The 15,132-nt window shown below is 41.2% G+C and overlaps 2 protein-coding genes across 7 annotated transcripts; one reads left to right on the top strand and one right to left on the bottom strand.

Moving 5' to 3' along the window:
- Positions 1–39: 39 nt before the first annotated feature.
- On the bottom strand, positions 40–12,961 carry TDG (thymine DNA glycosylase). 6 transcript variants are annotated; one of them, XM_052791014.1, is made up of 10 exons: positions 12,836–12,961; positions 9,772–9,920; positions 6,955–7,184; positions 6,376–6,445; positions 4,863–4,998; positions 4,701–4,783; positions 4,512–4,606; positions 2,779–2,950; positions 2,348–2,476; positions 40–2,234 (listed from the first exon to the last, which is right to left on the bottom strand). In XM_052791014.1, exons 2-10 carry the CDS (start codon positions 9,863–9,865, stop codon positions 2,095–2,097), a joined length of 1,149 nt encoding a protein of 382 aa, XP_052646974.1. In that variant the 5' UTR covers positions 9,866–9,920; positions 12,836–12,961; the 3' UTR covers positions 40–2,094. The 6 variants fall into 6 exon arrangements, with proteins under 6 accessions (XP_052646974.1, XP_052646972.1, XP_052646973.1 ...); XM_052791012.1 differs by lacking the exon at positions 12,836–12,961 and adding an exon at positions 12,721–12,813; XM_052791013.1 differs by lacking the exon at positions 12,836–12,961 and adding an exon at positions 12,721–12,813 and having other exon boundaries at positions 40–2,231.
- A 159-nt stretch (positions 12,962–13,120) lies between these two features.
- Positions 13,121–14,925, top strand: LOC128143637 (protein BRAWNIN). Its single transcript, XM_052791022.1, has 2 exons — positions 13,121–13,370; positions 14,573–14,925. The coding sequence occupies exons 1-2, from the start codon at positions 13,263–13,265 to the stop codon at positions 14,666–14,668; spliced, it is 204 nt and encodes a 67-aa protein (XP_052646982.1). The 5' UTR covers positions 13,121–13,262; the 3' UTR covers positions 14,669–14,925.
- Positions 14,926–15,132: the final 207 nt, after the last annotated feature.

Genomic DNA, 15,132 nt, shown 5'->3' with positions numbered 1-15,132 from the left:
TGCGAGCAAGATGCAAAAGCACATTCGAAGACACTGCAATACAATTCCTGATTTTATTGTGAAACATTGATAGATTTAAGACAGATTAAGAACTTTTGTATTACTGTAATGAAAAGAGCACCAGTTCTGAGGGAGTACACATAGGATTGCAATATTTAGTGAAACGGTCATTGTACACTTAACTGTATTTTATACCTAGATAACCTAGTAGGTGACTGTTAAAGACCTTGCCCTTCTCATCAAACAGGATAGCTTTACAGTAGTTATATCCTACTGTGCTACATACTCAGCAGTGCTAATTACATGCTTCTAGTTTTGTTGAAAAATAAAATTGAATTGTAACAAATCCCTGATGCAAGATACTTTGAGCACCTGCAGGAAAACGTCCATGTAAACAGCAATACATGATACAGTACACTTTAAATAACAGACAAGACAAGTCCTATACCTTTTTGACAACATACTGAACAGCTTTATGCTGAAGCTAATAAACACAATCAGAACCATAATGCACACTTTCTTGATTTAAGACGCTCAGAATTAAGCCACATAATTTGGGAAGAAACTGTAAACATCATGCCTGCCTCACAACAGGTTGACAGTGTGTGATCTCGGCGAGAGCTGTTACAGCAGGATTAGAATCTACACTAACTAGTTACACTCAATGCATGAGAACTATCACTGGCTGTGAGGAAAGGATAAAACACACCAGTACAGGAATCTCTGACCAGTGTGGACTGTGGAGATACTGTTTGTATCTATTTTTCAAGTATATGAAGCACCTACTGTCATAAGATCATCAAAACTTTAATGTTTTGATCAGCTTATTGCTTTTACTTCATCTCTTCCTCATGATAAAAGAGGGAAAGATGATGGTTAGGCACAAGCATGGAATCACCTTTCTTTCTCAGTCACTAATATTGGCCAAAAATGTGTATCGTTTAAGCAAGTTCCTCAGAAGAGAGCAGCAGTTTCTACAGCTGACTTGCTATTCATGAACAACTGCCCTTACATGTAACTTACTTAGTATTTTTTACTTGTAAGAGGAACATGGAGAACACCCTCTAAGGTCTTACAGATTGAAAAGAACTGAATGTTAAAAACTGCTAAATTGCAAACCTCTTCCACCCTGTGCTGATCCTACCTGATGTAAACAATGTAGCTGTATGTGATTTTTTACAGGGAATGTGGTCTTTCAATTCCCTGCAATGTAGTCTGTTCAAAGGGGTTGCCTCCTCCTAAAGGTCAGGTGAAGAGACTAATCACACAGAAATGACTAAGAGTTGAAATGCCACAGAATTCAAGAACCACCATTGTCAGTTGTTTTTTTTAAAAGGAGTTCCAGTTCCTTTCATTGGAATTTAAGGGGGAAAGATGGATTGGTAGGGACACCTTACCCTAAGACAGCTCAGCTAGACTATTTAGGCCCTGTCCTGTGCGACACAAATTTTCCTCCCCAGTGCTGTGACCTGAGGTGATGTCTCCACTCCCTTAATCCTGAATACGGTCCAATCACTAAACAGATAAGAGCGCACTCTTCCCACCCAGAAAATACTCACTACTCACAGCTGCAGAACACAACTTTCTGCGCTTTTAAAGAAAGTAAAAGGCAGACTTAAAAAGCACAATTTGCTTAACTGTGCATGATTAAAAACACCACTTCATGAAAGATAAGGGTACGCTTCCCATTTTCCCCTCTGGATATAAAAGGATTATGAGATATCCAAATATTGATGCATCAGTAAAAAGTATACTGCTGCTGTTACTACTACATTACGATTTATGGAATAAAATTAACGCCCCAAAGAAATCTCAGCAAATGAGAAAGCAATTTGTCAAAAACTGCAAGAAATGGTATACATTAAATATAAAACTCATATACAAAAAAGGGCTTTTTTTTTAAAAAGTTTGGACAGTTCCTTAAAATGATCTAGTTCATTGATTTGAGCCTACCACACACTTACTTTGGACTATAATAAAATAACTAAGGGAGATAAAATACTATTAAAATGCTTCAGTTGGAGAACCGAGGTACCGATCTTGATCACTGCATTAAAACTGCAGCATGTATGCGTAGCCGAGAAGAGACAGCTCTTATGCAGTGCTTCCCTCTTCTTCCCGTGTCATACCAGCACTGAACTCTGGAATCTGGTCTGCAAAGGACTGTGTCATCCATTGTCCATTAGGAACTTCACCGAAGGACGACCCCTCACAGTACTGTGGATTACTTGCTGCTAAAACAAACAAAAAATAATAAAATACAGTTTTTAAAATGCAGATGATACCACTAAATATTTGTTCATAAGTCATGGCTTACAGACTGAATGCCCCAAGCACCGCACTTTACCGGTTCCATTTGAAGAGAAACTGCACTGTTCACTTTCGTATGGCGCACGATCACAGTAAGCTCCTCCATACGCTGCTTCATAACCTGGATCGTACTTTTCTTCTTTGACAGCCATCTTTTTAGCATCCTCTGTCGAAAGAGACGACCTCAAGTATTAATATTCAGAACAAAAATGATCAAAGAGCATTTTTATCAGAGAACACTTGAAAAAACAGCCACACATTCTACAAGATAATCCCTGCTCCCCTTACCTAATTAAGACTGTACTAAAAAGAGAGTGGACTCTGTAATTCTACACCACATGATTTAGATAAGATGGCACATCTGCCCCCTCCCCTTAAACTCGTTCTTTCTTCTTGCTTGGGAAACTGCTAGTTGCATTGTACACTACACTACATTTTAATAAAGGATTAACAAAATAACCACTATACCTTGTGCAAGTTGCAAGTCAAATGTGTACTGCACCTCCTGCACCTCTGTGTTTGGTGCGATGCCTTTCAGTTGGTCCCTTAAGTCTTTCAGCTTTATGTAATAATGAACTTTGTCTTGTGCACGAGGAAACTGAGCACATCTTGCACTGGATGACGGCATAACGTAGCAGAGCTTGAGACAAGAGCAAGAAAAATAGCATTACTGGTCCCTGAGCTATGAGTTAATATTTAGTGCATTGAGAATAACTTAACAGTTAAGCTCGCTGTTTTAACCCTTTGTAGAAACTTCAACTAATGCCACAGGAGGTTGTGGAAGAGGATAAAAGGAGTCTTTCATTTTTCTTGGCCAGCTAGATGTCTTGCCCTAAAGAGAGGGGCCAATTACCAGCTGCTGAAGCAAGGACAATTTTCACCAGTTGTTTATGTGCTGCGGGAGAAGCAGCAACAGTATGTGTTACAAGAAGTGCAATTTACAAGTGTATGCCAGAGAGTGGAGCACACTCAAGAGCTCCCTGAGCAAGCAGAGCTCTGAGCCAGAAAGTCCACAGAGGAGTACGTGACAGCATGCGAACACCCCAAACCAGTGAGGGAGGCATCACAGGTTAATTAGCCTGGCTTCTTGGCCAAGGGCGCCTGCATCACACTTGCCAGGGTTTGAAGCACCGGAGTTAGCGTGGTTGAAGCCAACTTCAGCGTCTCTATCTCTGCCAACAGCCCTAACTAAGGACATAAAGTTAGTTCAGGAAAAAGGAACTGTATCCAATACTTTTAACACCATGCAGTATTTAAGAACAAGTACTAGTAAAGAGGACTATTTATCTTTCTTACAAATGCATCTACTGCGGAAGTTTTTAAGAGCTACTTAAGAAGCAAGCACTTTATCACCAGCAGTTCCTCAGGCTCTGATGGCAACACTTCACCTTCAGAGAAGGACAGCTTAAACCGAGCTTAAACTTGCAGCACTAGTAGCTTGGGATAGAAATAAAAACAACCCAAACTTTTGAACTGACAAGGTAATGAAGCTTTGGAATAAGCTACCTTGGCAGGTAGTGTAATTGCCTTTGCCTTAACCTGCTTATAATGACAGGTTAAACAAACCTATTTGTGATGATACATAGCTGGTCTCTTGAGATACCTTCCAGCATTAGATGTCTGACTAATGCACTCTGCATCAAACTGCTTGCTTTATCTTAAGCGTCCAACTTCATTTCAGGCTGCAAATCAGCTTAAGAAGACCGAGTCTGATGGAAGTGCTTGGGCATGCCCAGATCCAGTAATGCTGTAGCTGTAGTGTGTAATAGCGCAACGATGGACTTGCTATTCTTCCTCCCCTGCTGTGGCACTACTAGCACCATGGTCGTGTTTGGTATCGAAAGTTCAGTAATACAAACATAGAGGGAACTGGACACAGAAAATCAGATGAAAGTAGATGACAGTTACCATAAAAGCGTGGATGTTTTATTCATTTTTCAGACAGTCCTCAGAGAACGCACTAACCTACTAACCATAATACACCATTTCCCAAATAAAGTCTGCAAGTCTGAAGCAGCTGCATTAAAGACGTGCCTGAAAATTGCACTATTTCCCTTTCTCTATTTAAGTAAAAGCCCTTTGCATCACTTGTACTTTGGGCAAACTTTGACATTATTGTGTGTGCAAATCCTGAGACTTTGTTAGTTTTGAAATACTCAAAATGGAGTGACCTGTTTTTGTTTCTCAGTATCAATACTTACAGTTTCTGTATCTGGCACTTTGTGTGGCTGCAGTCCAAATTCCAAGTTCTTAACTTTTATTCCAAAAACTTCTTTACTAAAAATTTCATAAATACCTAAAATGAAAAGAAGATAGGATAAGTGGACAAAAACAAACAAACAAAAAAGGCTACTGACAGAACAAATTAATTTAAAAGTCAAGGTTCTCACATTTTCCATTGAAAGCTGCTATACGAGGTTTATACTTCTGTAACTTCTGCATCAGAATTCGACCTCCTTCCCGAAACTCTTTGCTAAAAGAGAAAGTACTCAAAATTATAATCACAACTATTAATTCATTAATAAGCACAATATTCCCCCTTGTTACCCTACCTGGAGAGATCTTTGCTTCCAGGTGTTGTCCTTTCAACCATGTTTGTAAATCCAATCCCATATTTATGTGGCAAAGTGTGGTCATCCATATGGTTCAGCTGTTCATTACTTAGACCAGACATGAACAGACACTTCCCTGTGAAGCAAGAAGATACACATTTGCCTTTTTCTAAGGAAGAAAAAACAAAACCAAAAAAACCCCTCGCCTATCAGAGTACTGGAATGCTAAAGGGAGAATCTATTTTAACAGAGCATCAATTAATTTGGGAAGACTATTGCCCTATCCAGAAAAATTTAAAAGAGCCAAAATTACTTGTATCTACTGCAAGAGGATAGAAAATCCCTAGTGAACAACAGGAATTCCTCACCATGATCCTGTGTATCAAAACCAGTCTTTTATTCCAAAAGTGCAGTACAGAGCTTTAGATTTTGCTATTCACTTAAGCAGGGAGGGAATGTGACCAATATGGATTTTCATGGGAAAGAACATGGCAAACACAATGTGTCAGCTTTAACAACCTTGCCATTGCTTCTCCTTGCACTGGGCCTCTCTGACAGAACCCGTTGACATCATATATTCATATTTAGCATATAAAAGTATAGTTTGGGTGATGTGCACTGCCAATCTCTCAAGCACAAATTAACCACAGCTAGCTCCTAATGATTCCGGAAAGTTACAAACACATGGATTTGTCAGAGCATGCATATCTGGTCTGCTTCTCGGTAAAGGAGGCTATTAGACTGGCTAGTCTGCAGAACACTAGAGAAATAACCCAAGCCTGGTTTACAAGTCTGCTGAACACCAGAAGCATTTTGGCTGGAGTATCACAGGGCTGCAAATTAGCCCACATGGGAGCTCCATACTACCACAGCTGGAATGGCTCCCAGTATGCAAAACAGAGCATTTCAACAGAGTTCAGGTATGATATTTTTTTTATGAGAACATGCTGCAGAAAATGTTACTTAAATGGAAAAACACCTAGGAAAAAATATCTGTCTGGAGAATCAGGTATGCTCGACGCATATGCCTGCTGGGAAAGGGCAATGGTTCTTGCTTTTTCATCAGTTAGAGAGCTTGTTTAGAGGAGATGAATAGATGAATAAAGGCAAACAGAAGAGGGCTTGCTGAAATGCATTTTTGGGAAAACGTGTGTAGTTTTGTATCAGAAATTGATGCCTATTGACTTACCCTTGATAACTCAAGTACTAGAGATTTAATTTTTATTCCTTATGTTGTATACTAATACACCAAGAAATACACCTGTATTTACATGACAATTCTAAACCTGCATTGAAAGTCACTGATTATTCATCTTTTATTCCTTTTTATTTATGGTATTTTACCGAAGTAGTTAGGGGATTTAAATCACTCTTGGATGGTTAAAAGGAAAATCCCTCTCTGCATCCAAAAAAAGAAAGCAAAAACCAAAACCCAAACCAGTTTAATTAAAATGCCACAAGTTCTAACAAAGTTCTGCAAATTCTGTAAGAAGAAAGGAAAACAAAAACGTACAAAAATGGTTTCCAGGTCCAGGGTAATGATGTCCTTTGTAAGCTGCCATCAAGCCAGGGTTTATGCCAATCTACAAAGATACCAGTCCATTTTAATGATGAGAACGTGGCTTGCTAGTCAGGAATTTAATCAAGTTACAGTAAGGACACTTACTCAATTCTCTTTAAGTTACTGTCAATAAACAAAACTGTGTTAATGGTACCTTCCATCATTTAAAAAAAAAAATTGACAATTTTATAGCAGTGTCTCATTTAGATGTGCAATGTCAAAAGAGCAGCTCACAGTGTGTTTTATGGCCACCGGTGCAGCGCTTCCAGTAAATAAAGTGTCAAGTAACGGTCTCTCATGACTATGTATTATACGGAAGCCTTAGATTTCTCAGAAATTAGAACAATGTTAGTATGATTTTTAACAGAAAATGCAAAGCAGCTCTACACACAGGAAACAGTTTATATACTTTATCTTGCAAGATCTTGCCATATAAGCAGTATAGGTAAGTAAGCAGAAGGAATGTAAATCATAACCAGTGAGTACAGACTATTCACTTTCTACCTAATCTTGTAACTGCAAGTTACTTACTATTACAATGTCCAGATCAAAGGTCAAAATATCAGGTAAAGTCTTGGTCAGAAGTTCAGCTTCAGATACACCATTGAAACGGTCCACTTTTCTTTTGACTTTAAAAGTATCTGTGATCTTTTCTTGTTTGCCTTTTGACTTGGCTGATTTTTCTTTTTTAGCAGCAGGCTTTTTGGGTTGCTTTGGCTCAGTTGCTTTGGCTTTTCTTTTCCTTCCTCCTTTTTTAACTTCTGAAACACACAGCAAATATCCTTTTTGTACATTTCTAATGTTGCAGTGTGGATATTCAAAAAGACTGAGCTAAATGTATGGATACAAAAAGAAATCAGGCAGATAAATTTACCTTTGAGATTCATTAATTTAAACAATTATCAGATGAATCTTGGTTTTGTAGGCTTAAGAGAACTAGCTTGGGTGTGTCTGCTCCACAGACAGACACACGGTACTTGCAGGCAACTACGCTGAATTAGGATACAAACTGAGAATAACCTCATGACTAGGTTATGTTGTTTACATCAAAGCTTAGGTTCCGAGGAATGCGACAGTAAGTTCTAGTCTGCTATTCACACTTCAGCTTCTAAATATGAAAGTTGATTGTTACAGATTACATAACATGTTGAAGGAACAGAACAGCATGTCAAAAGCAGAAAGTCTCAAGGATTACCTATAGTGTAAGGTATAAGCTCGTCAGGAACACAAACATACGGGCTGAACGCTACATAAGCTATTCAGAATTTACTGTTTACAGAATAGATACTGTCCAGTGCACCATATAGCAAGGTAATGAGACCTTCAGGATCTCAATTTGAATGAATGACACCAAACATTAATTTTTATTTACAAAATGCAAACATGAAGTAGTCACTGTTCACTCATTTAAAACTTCCTCATCTTCTGGCCCTTAAAGCTTAGAGATTCAAGCAGCACAGGTACTGGTCACGACATGACCACCCAGAGATTGCTCTCTATCCTGGTTCATTAATAATGTCAAGCTGCAGAACACAGCTTGAAAAACATGAAAACTTATTTAGCAGCAATCAGCAAAGAGCCAAAGTAATCCATCACTTAAAAAGTGAGACTTCATCTTATTTTCAAAACTCCTAGATGAAAATCTCCCTCACGTAAGAAATAAATACGGTGGATACCAGGGCACTGCTCTAAGTCTGCAAACTTTTTTTGGGCTGTTCTTGTAAGAAAGCTGAGTGCAAACAAAAAGGAGGACAAAAGTCACGTGAAATTCCCACCACATCATTGCAGCGACTGCTTTGGAAAGCCTTAAGTAACAGTACTCAAGCTACAGTCTAGTTACAATGAAGAAGGGACTAGAAGGGTGCAGACTTGGCGAGGCACATAAGCAGCTTTTCTTTCCTACCCCTTAAAGAGTTAGGAGGTTTTTCATGTGATGGCAAAATGCCACAGATACATCCAACTCAGAGCAGTCAGAGTATTTCAAATGAGGCAGGATAATGTTCTCCTAACTCTCATGCTGATCAGGGACCTACCAACCAGACACTGTCATGAAAGATGAACAAGGCCAGGGCAGCCTTTCAGAGGATAATCCTAGAAATTTTACTTTTTTCATTCCATCAGGTGGCTGGACTCCATATCTTTGCCTTTCATATATGCTCCTGTAAATTTCACACACATATTTGGTAAATCTTCAAGCCCTGCCTTTGAAGGCCTTACTCAACTTCCAATTCTTGCAAAAATATTAGGGGACAGTTTCATAACGGAAGATTATGGTCGTCCAAAAATACCTGAAAAAGTGCAGTCAAACACTGCTCATGGTGACATCATGTCATCCAATAACAAAGCTGCAAAAGAAGCCGAACTACATAGCACTTGAGATGCATCCTAACTGTAGTGAGTAATACTGTAAATGAATTGAGCAGTCGCAGCTATTTTAAACTGGAGGTTTTCTTCCTATGATTTCATCTGGCCATGTATTACAACTAAAAAAAAAAATAAAAATTAAGCTTATCAAAGGATGCACTTAAACAAGCAATGTCACTGCATGATCTGGCTGACAGGGTACCTTGGTACAGACAGCTCTAACCTATATCTAAATATTAAAAGCAAGACAAAATTCAGTGTGTGAATATTTGCTACAGAATCAGAATTTAAGCATGGCAGGGATCACTGCCTTTTTATGTGGTAAAGAGCAAGCAGAGTAACAGAACAAGGGGTGTTTTCTTGGCATGGTTATTGTAAAGCCTAATTGTACAAAAACCTAGTGGGGGAAAAGAAAGGCAGCGTACAAGTGCATAAAGCACAAAGCTTGTCACATACAGGACACCTTCCAGCATTGTTTGTATTTGTTTAAATAAGCCTCACTAAACCCAAACAATCCTCAGTGTATATAATTCACTATCTGTGATTACTACAACACACTAAACCACCTTTTAAACAAAATTATTTTGAATAAACAGTACTGTACTGTACTTCTCTTGCAGAAATTAACAAAAAAATATCTTGAACTCAGACTTTAAAAAGAAAACTTCTCTAACATAATATTAAACCCCATAAAATCAGCTAAAAATGATACATTTATCTATTGAGACAAAAATCTGCTTTTCCTGGAACAAGATAATTTCGTGAGATAGAACAATGTGAATACTATCACCTGAGTTTACTTCTTATCTTTTTAATTGTCTGGTAAAAAACATTACTGAAAGAATAAAATTAATCAATACTTCCTCAGAAAGCATCAAGAAAAGGAAATCCAATACGTCCAAAGAAGCAGCTTAAGACTAATAATTTTCTTCCCCAATCAATTACTAACGTTTTACCTCACTTAGCACAGCCCAGTCAAACTACCTTTTGGAGGCTCCTGAGCAATGTTTGGCTCTGGAATGCCCTCTAGAGTCGGCTGCTCAGTCATGATTTCCATGTTAGGTGCTGCAGTCATCATCTGATGGAATGGGAATGTGTAAAATGCTTGAGCTTGCTGAAGATACGCGTAGTATCTTAGAAAGGGAGAAAAAAAGAGACGTTGTTTATCAACAGTTTAGAAATTTAGTGATGTATGAAACAGACTGTGAACATCAATCTTTATCAAGGCTAACATGTACTGTGCTTACATTCTCCAACGACTCTATCAACAAAGCAGTAAATTATCCAAATCCACTAAGCAGTCTGACTGCTTAGCTGGTATCAGGTGATATTAAACCCAACATTAACAGTACAGTTCTCTCGTGATCCCTATAATGTGGAAGAAACATAACATTTGTAAGTGAAGTGTACAGCTTGTCCCTTCTTTTCTGAAAAAGCACTCTGTAGCACACACTACCAAGGCAAACTGTCTATCAAACATACCGACAATTTACATACAACACAAGTGAGTTAAAACTCTTTGGACTTCAAGTTTCCCAAGTTTCAGATTTTCATAATGTTACATCAGTTACTTTATCTGATATGATACAGAAAGGATGAATCATTCTTGACTGCAACACATTATGAATACACACAGCATTAGTTACTACGCACATTACTAAACAGCTTTAACAAAGTGTGGCAGATGTTGTCCAGTTACTGCACACTGGATCCCAACACAAGTATTGCACTTATTCTACACAGAAGCGTTCACACACACACGCAGATTCAGTCTCCTTCCTTGCACAAAGACATTCTTCTATATACAGCTCTTTTGCTCCACACATTTATTAGTCACATACAGCCCTAATGCTCCAACACAAACTTCTGCTTCATACTGTCATTCCCTTCTACCTACGCAGCCACCTTCTTGTCCACAGATTCTACTGCCATACAAGTACATAGAAAAGATTTTGTGAACAGTAAATTTTCAGGAAATAATTTTATCATCTCAAAGATATTCATAAAAATACCAAGTAATTTTTAGATATATATAAATTTGGCCAAGATTGGCTATTTGGCCAAGAAGGCCAACGGCATCTTGGCCTGTATCAGAAATAGTGTGGCCAGCAGGAGCAGGGAAGTGATTGTCCCCCTGTACTTGGCACTGGTGAGGCTGCACCTCAAGTACTGTGTTCAGTTTTGGGTCCCTCACTACAGGAAAGACACTGAGGTGCTGGAGTGTGTCCAGAGAAGGGCAACGAAGCTGGTGAGGGGCCTGGAGCACAAGTCTTATGAGGAGTGGGATGAGGGAACTGGGGTTGTTTAGCCTGGAGAAAAGGAAGCTCAGGGGAGACCTTATCACTCTCTACAACTACCTGACAGGAGGTTGCAGTGAGGTGGAGGTTGGTCGGTCGGTCTCTTCTCTCAAGGAACAAGCAATAGGAAAAGGGGAAATGGCCTCAAGTTGCACCAGGGGAGGTTTAGATTGGATATTAGGAAAAATTTCTTCACTGAAAGCATTATCAGGCACTGGAACAGGCTGCCCAGGGAAGTGGTTGAGTCACCATCCCTGGAGGTTTTTAAAAGACGTGTAGATGTGGCACTTAGGGACATGGTTTAGTGGTGGACTTGGCAGTGCTAGGTTAACGGTTGGACTCAATGATCTTAAAGGTCTTTTCCAACCTAAATGATTCTATGATTCTAAATATCTCACAAGAAGGGACCATTCTCTATTATGCAATGGGTATTTAAGAATATTTAGGAATCCCACTGTAAATCAGATTTATACCAGAACAGCCCACAGTCTTGTGATCAGGCCACTGATTTTGGACCAAATACCTGCCCTTAATGAAGAATAAATTTGAATGTAGGTCTGTCCGATTCCTAGGGAAGTTGCCTAACAAAGTCACAGGAGATTTTCAGAGTACAGTAAATATCTCAACCGCCCTGCTGAAGAGTTCCATTTCATATAAAATACTTGTGCAGTTACTGAACCAAACAAAACTGATCTTCAGGTTTGTATTGGGAAACACAACTAAGGCATGTAGAATCCAGTTCATAATGTAATAAATGCTTAATTACACATAGCAGAAGAACAGAGTGAGTAAGAGAGATGTGAAAGCATCTAACCCGACACCAGATGTCTTCTTGTAATACATGCCTTCTTATTTCAGGCATATATAAAGTCCCCTTCTTGTAAAGGGAATAAAATTCCCTTTAAACATAGGAAAATTTACACCAGATCATGGACAAGTCCTCTAACCACATGGTAAAGAGATGAAAGGGAGTTTCTACCCCTACCCCTAAGCTTCATATATGCTTTTTAGGTCATTTTTCTTGTATGGGTTCAGAAACAGAATATTTTATTATTGGTGTATATATTATGGAACGTTTAAATAAATATTTTCCGTTCCATGAGGAAAAGGTAGTGATTTAACCCCCCCTCCAGTTCACGCTACAAATGAAAGAAAAGAGAGAAGAGAAAAAGACACGTCCACTAGAACAAAAACAAATATTAAATCACTTTCAAATCCACCTCCACACACGCAGGCCCCCCTCATACGTATGCATGCGCACCCGTCTGTTTCCTAACCCCCAGCGAGCCCCCTCCCCACCGCAGCCCCAACAAACCCCGACGCCCCTTCACACCAGCGCTGCCTGCCCCCCCCCGCCCCGATCACACACCAACTCGCCTCCCTTGTCCCACCCCCTCATAAACCCACGCACCCCCCTTCCCGTAGGTCCCCGCCGCCCTAGGCCCACCTCGCTGCGGCCCCCTCACCCCCCCCCCCGGGACCACCTCCCCTCGCCCTTCGTGCCCAGGGCGGGCTCGGGGAACGGGGGTGGGAATGGGACCGCCACAGCCCGGTCCCGGCTCCCCCCACCGCCGCGGGGAGGACGAGACGATCCCCAAGGCGAGGCCCGAGACCGGCCCCGGGCCCCCGCCGGTACCTGCCCAGCTCCTCGGCCTCCATGCCCGGGCGCGGAGCCTCCCGGCGCCGTCGGGGCTATAGTCGCCGCCGCCCCCTCCTGCCCCCCCCCCCCGCGCCTCAGCGCCCCAACCGACCTGCCGGGCAGCCCCGCGTCACGTGAGCGGCGGCGGCCAATGGGAGCGCGTAGCCGGCCGGCCGGCCTGACGAAGGCGGGGCGGAGGGAGGGGGGGCGGCGCCCCGCGAGCGGCCACTTGGGCCGCGGGAGGAGCAAACGGCGGCGGGTCGCAAGGCCGCCTCCCGGTCAGCCGCCCCCGGCCTGAGGGTTTCGGTGCCTACGCCACGTCTTATTGCGCGTCACCCGCAGCGGAGGCCTCCTCCGCGAGGGGCGGGCCGCGGCACCCCCGCCGCCATGCTGCGGCCGCCCCGGAGGCGGAGGAGATGACGCACGTCCGGCGCGGTACGTGTAGGTGAGGGGCGGGGGAAGGGGCGGCCTGCTTTCCCGCCTCTGGTCTTCCCTGCGCGAGCCCCTCCGTGAGGAGAAGAGCGGGCCGCCCCGCAGCCATGCCCGCCGGCGTGCCTTGGCCCACCTACCTGAAGGCGCTGGCGGCCAGCATGCTGGCCATGTTCGCGGGCGCCGAGGTCGTGCACAGGTACTACAGGCCTGACCTTGTAAGTGCTGAGGCGGTTGACGTTGCGTTACTGCGGGCTGGAGGGTCTTTTGTGGAGAAAGGTCTCTGGTCTTGACTGCGAAAAATGATCAGCCGCTGAAGAAGGAGCGACCAGGTAGCCAGGTCGTCTTTTGGGACCTGCCTGCAAACGGGCGACGTGGTACCAAAAATTTTAAAAAAAAGCTACGCAGACTTCTTCAGAAGGGGTTTCTGCTGGGGGGAGTTGGTTTTTGAAAAGAGCACGCAAAAGTGGTGAGAAGGGACAATACTATATTTAAATAAACTTTTTTTCCCTCAGTAACGGAAATGAAGATGACCAAAAGCTTACCTTAGAAACCATGACAGGCTGACAGTCAAGACTATAAAAATTACAGTCACAGAGAACCAAGCTCCAAGTGACACCACCCAGCAGGGATGTTAATGGTTGATTTGGTCTCTTGGAGGCCTTCTAACTTGTAAGCCTTATCTCCTCCTCCTCTTGTATGCTTTTTGGTTTTTAAAAACTCTGTGCTATACTGAAATCAGAAATAAGTTTAAAAAATCACCATGCTTGAGCTATCATGTAAAAATTTAAGCAGTGAGGCTTAAGTCATTGATAGATCCAGAAGAATTTATGTATTTTAATTGTCTCTACTGTAGCCTTCATTACAGGCAAAGAGGCATATTTATACAAAATGATGTACACGTCCTTAAACTAGCACGAATTTTGAGGAGGTATGGTTTTTAAAATGTCGTATGTCATCTGGTATCTTTTCCTTTTTTAAATTTCATGTCCAGCTTCAGTGCTTAATTTCTAAAACAGAAAGGTAGAAGCAGTGAAACTTTTTCTTCTGTCACCAAGAGAAAGAATGCGTGGAAACTTCAGCTGGTGTTTTAAAGCAGTACTAGACATCTGAACCAAACTTACTTTCTTAAATGGCAAAAAAAAAGCTTTGTTCCTTTAAACAAACTGTCCCTTCTTCCTTTATCCTCCTTTTTTTCAATTCATATTTTGCAACTTTGAAATAAAAGCCAAATTACAAGAAGGTAATACATTAATTTTGAAGATGTTTTGCATCTAAGAATTACACTGCTCAAAAAAAGAGGGCAGTATTATCACATTTAGCTATAATGCTGTCTTTTACAGAGTATGCTAATTTACTGGTTTGTGAGTTTAGTTTTTCCTTCTGCCACAACACTGACATCTTTCTCTGTTTTTAACAGAGTATACCTGAAATACCTCCTAAGCCTGGAGAACTGAAAACAGAACTGTTGGGTCTAAAAGCAAGATCAAGCAAAGTTCAGACTTCACAACAGTGACCAGAATTTACTTACGGTGTGAAAACCAGAACTGATAAAATATTTGTTCAGCTGTCCCAACTGCAGAAATCCATATGTGAAATACTGTACTCCCTCAATATTTTTGTTTCCTTTAAGCAGAGTTACAGGCAGCATTAAAAAGAAACGTACGATGAATACTGTTGTTAAAAGTCCAACCCGTTGTGGGCCAAAATGCTTGTGACTTCTTAATCTTGGTTGCAGTGCAAGTATCCTTCAGAATAAAAGATGTAAACTCACATTGGTGAGTCTAACAGAATATGAAACTTTTAAGCTGATTACCAAGTATAGGAAGTCTAGCATATTGAAAAGTCAAGCTTTTGTGGCCACTCATTAGCCTTAATAAGCTTACCTGTTCATCTGCAGTAGAACCCCACTTAGCTGTTGGCATTTCCCCCTTTTTAAACTTTAGTTAAACTTTTAAGCTTTAAACTTTTTAAAGTTTT

The sequence above is a fragment of the Harpia harpyja genome, chromosome 6 (assembly GCF_026419915.1).
Source record: "Harpia harpyja isolate bHarHar1 chromosome 6, bHarHar1 primary haplotype, whole genome shotgun sequence".
Classification (NCBI taxonomy): domain Eukaryota; kingdom Metazoa; phylum Chordata; class Aves; order Accipitriformes; family Accipitridae; genus Harpia; species Harpia harpyja.
This window is presented reverse-complemented; position numbering and strand designations above follow the sequence as displayed.